The sequence below is a fragment of the Vicia villosa genome, linkage group LG4 (assembly GCF_029867415.1).
Source record: "Vicia villosa cultivar HV-30 ecotype Madison, WI linkage group LG4, Vvil1.0, whole genome shotgun sequence".
NCBI classification, from domain to species: Eukaryota; Viridiplantae; Streptophyta; class Magnoliopsida; order Fabales; family Fabaceae; genus Vicia; species Vicia villosa.
Genome location: NC_081183.1, coordinates 186,491,195 through 186,494,159, shown reverse-complemented (window position 1 = coordinate 186,494,159; position 2,965 = coordinate 186,491,195). Strand labels below are relative to the sequence as shown.

Below are 2,965 nucleotides of genomic sequence, written 5' to 3'. Positions count from 1 at the left end.
CTCTCAAAAGGTATGAATTTTTAAGCAATTAGTTTAACTTGTTTATGTATGTTTATTTTTATTACTAGTATTAATTCATGTTTATCTCACAATCAAAAGATGTAAATCTTGTTTGAACCGAACGTGTTCTAATCTAAAGAAATAATCCGATAGGAAAAATCCAGAAGGAAAAAATAGTACCGCTAGGATGAGGTTCTTAGACGTTAAGGAACATTGACGCAGAGGTTGTCTCTAGTATATATATATATATATATATATATATATATATATATATATATATATATATATATATATATATATATATATATATATATATATATATATATGGGATCAAATTACACTCGAAGAGTTACACTACAAGTTACACTCGCGTATAATTTTATTTCGAATAAATATTTTTTAAAATCAACCGTTAGATTGAAACATACTATCATATAGATCATACCTATAAAATTTGAAATTAATCTATAATGATTTGCTATACGCCTATACCATCAAGATATTCAAAAATTAACCTCAAAATAAACTTTCATATAATATTAATTTTGATGTAATTAAATAACATACTAAATCATTATAGCGTAGTGTTCTTTATTTTCGAATATGTAAAAATAACACACTACAACACGGAAGGGCTTTCACATCGCTTTTTTTGGCCTTTAACAGCGCTTTAAAGCGCTGCCAAAGCCAGCGCTGGCGTAGGCTACGAAAGCGCTTTTAAAAGCGCTCTGGTAGACCCCCCCTTTAAGAGCGCTTTCCTGGAAAAAGCGCTCTGGTAGGACCCCCTATAAGAGCGCTTTCCTGGAAAAAGCGCTCTGGTAGACCCCCCTTTAAGAGCGCTTCTTAGTAAAAGCGCTGGCAAAGACCAGTAAAAAAGCAAAAAAAATTAAAAAATTACGCAGCATACAAAAGCGCTTTTGGAAAAGCGCTCTGGTAGGCCCCCCTATGAGAGCGCTTTTTCCAGACAAAGCGCTCTCATAGGGGGGCCTACCAGAGCGCTTTTCCCAAAGCGCTTTTGTATGCTGCGTAATTTTTTAGTTTTTTTTTCTTTTTTACTGGTCTTTGCCAGCGCTTTTACTAAGAAGCGCTCTAGTATGTGGACCTTTAAGAGCGCTTTTTAGAAGCGCTGTAGTTGCTAAATGAGGTATTTTTATGTGCAGCCTATAATTTAATCCTCCCAGTCGACCTGTAATGTTTTCGACCTGTAATATTTTCGACCTGTAATATATTTTCGACCTGTAATATATTTTCGACTATATTATTTCAGCCATCAGTAAGACAATATATATACTAATATATACCATTATAATATCCAAAATTATATATATACATCATTACAAAATTATATATATACATCATTACAAAATCAACAATATTATAGTTCAAATCTGCATGAAAAATTGCTTAATATAAAATTGACACAATTCCTCTTTGATTTCTTCTAACTTTAGCTTCGAGTACCCAGCAGCACGGAATTCGTCAAGGTACTATAAAACAAAAACATAATATGAATAATATATTTAGGTAAATGTAATAAATTATATGAAATTATCTTAAGTTATAACTTTATACCGTGGGAGGAATCTCTAATTGATTCGCCTGAATGATTTCTTTCATAAACCTCAATACAAAGTATCCGCAGTCTGAACTGTTACGCTGTATCGGACACTACATAGAAAAACAAATAAGATTCTATATAAGTTGTCTTGTTTTACCAAGTAGCATAAATATTATAAGCAAATTTGTGAAAAGTAATGTACCTGCACTTCGATCCAGGTGATGTTGTTTGATTTAGTCCGGGATACCTGTGCGTCCCGTTGACTACGGAATACTTGTATTGATCTAATTAACAAATATATAAAAGCATATGTTTAGATCAATCCCACAAATAAGTAAATATATAAATATACACGAATATATATTTAGAACGATCCCACTTACAAATCAACGATTTCCTTCATGGCCGGATAATTGGTCCATTCACCCTTTACCGAATTCAGATAATACACGACTTCCCTTATCGGGTTGATAGCAAGCAGCAACCAGTGTGCTCTATAAATTAAAACAATAGGTTATATGAAAATATTGCTATACACTAAAGAAACAGAGATTAGATGAATAAAGAATGAGAAACTAACCCTACTGGTCGGGTATTATACGCCCAAAGATGCAGACATTCTGTATTGCCGGTGGACATGAATCTATCGACTAAGCGCTGTCTAACAGATTCCGGATCCGAAACAATTTCCATTCCGCTGCAATGGGCGGAAGACACGAACCGGAATCTGTTAGACAATGCAGTCCCGCGCAACACTCTGTCATACAACAACCTTAAATAAAAACATAATAAACATTAGATTCTTTTTATTGAAAAGTGTAAATAAATTATATTGTGGGACTAATTAAATAATATATCGGATGAGTGAATATTACCGGATGTATGATTGCATATTACTGACGCCTAGTTGATCCTGGTCAAAAATCTCTTGCAAGTCGTCAATTGTAATATGTGACTTGAACTCAATACCGAAGACACTTTCATCCATATCGATTTCCCGTAAAGCACCATCCTTCATATCGGACATATCAACCATTGTTGCGAGTGTCGCCCGGTATCGAGGCACAAAAGCACCGCCTTTTCTTGCCGCTTGCTTCGGAGGACCACTGGGTGGTACGCTACGAACCTGCTGCGTCACTTGTTGTGACTCCCGAGCGGATGCCTAAAAATCATATAAGTTAGGTAAAATATAAAATCATGCATATTTTGATTCAGATTATATATTAACACTTTAAATGTACCTCTTTTAGCGATGCAACAGACTCCTCCTCCTGTAAAATCCCTTTACCCTTAATTGCGGGTTTTATAGGAGCAGTCTAAAAATAAAATGTAAAACATAATTAATAAACGGTTTAGAATTGACATTCGAAAACTAAATGATTCATAATCGTTTTCAATTTACCTCAT

General features: G+C 34.0%; 1 protein-coding gene across 1 annotated transcript; it reads right to left on the bottom strand.

Moving 5' to 3' along the window:
- Window positions 1-1,307: 1,307 nt before the first annotated feature.
- Window positions 1,308-2,716, bottom strand: LOC131600547 (uncharacterized). Its single transcript, XM_058872695.1, has 6 exons — window positions 2,434-2,716; window positions 2,139-2,330; window positions 1,942-2,052; window positions 1,761-1,842; window positions 1,573-1,668; window positions 1,308-1,487 (listed from the first exon to the last, which is right to left on the bottom strand). Exons 1-6 carry the CDS (start codon window positions 2,592-2,594, stop codon window positions 1,383-1,385), a joined length of 747 nt encoding a protein of 248 aa, XP_058728678.1. The 5' UTR covers window positions 2,595-2,716; the 3' UTR covers window positions 1,308-1,382.
- Between the last annotated feature and the right edge of the window lie 249 nt (window positions 2,717-2,965).

What these genes read in the sequence shown, in the direction of transcription:
- LOC131600547 (XM_058872695.1), bottom strand. Translation starts at nt 2,594, where the DNA reads ATGGTTGATATGTCCGATATGAAGGATGGTGCTTTACGGGAAATCGAT. An exon ending in AATATGCAATCATACATCCG is followed by an intron (nt 2,331 to 2,433) that starts GTAATATTCACT and finishes TTTTTATTTAAG; the next exon opens with GTTGTTGTATGACAGAGTGT. An exon ending in AATTAGAGATTCCTCCCACG is followed by an intron (nt 1,488 to 1,572) that starts GTATAAAGTTAT and finishes TTTGTTTTATAG; the next exon opens with TACCTTGACGAATTCCGTGC.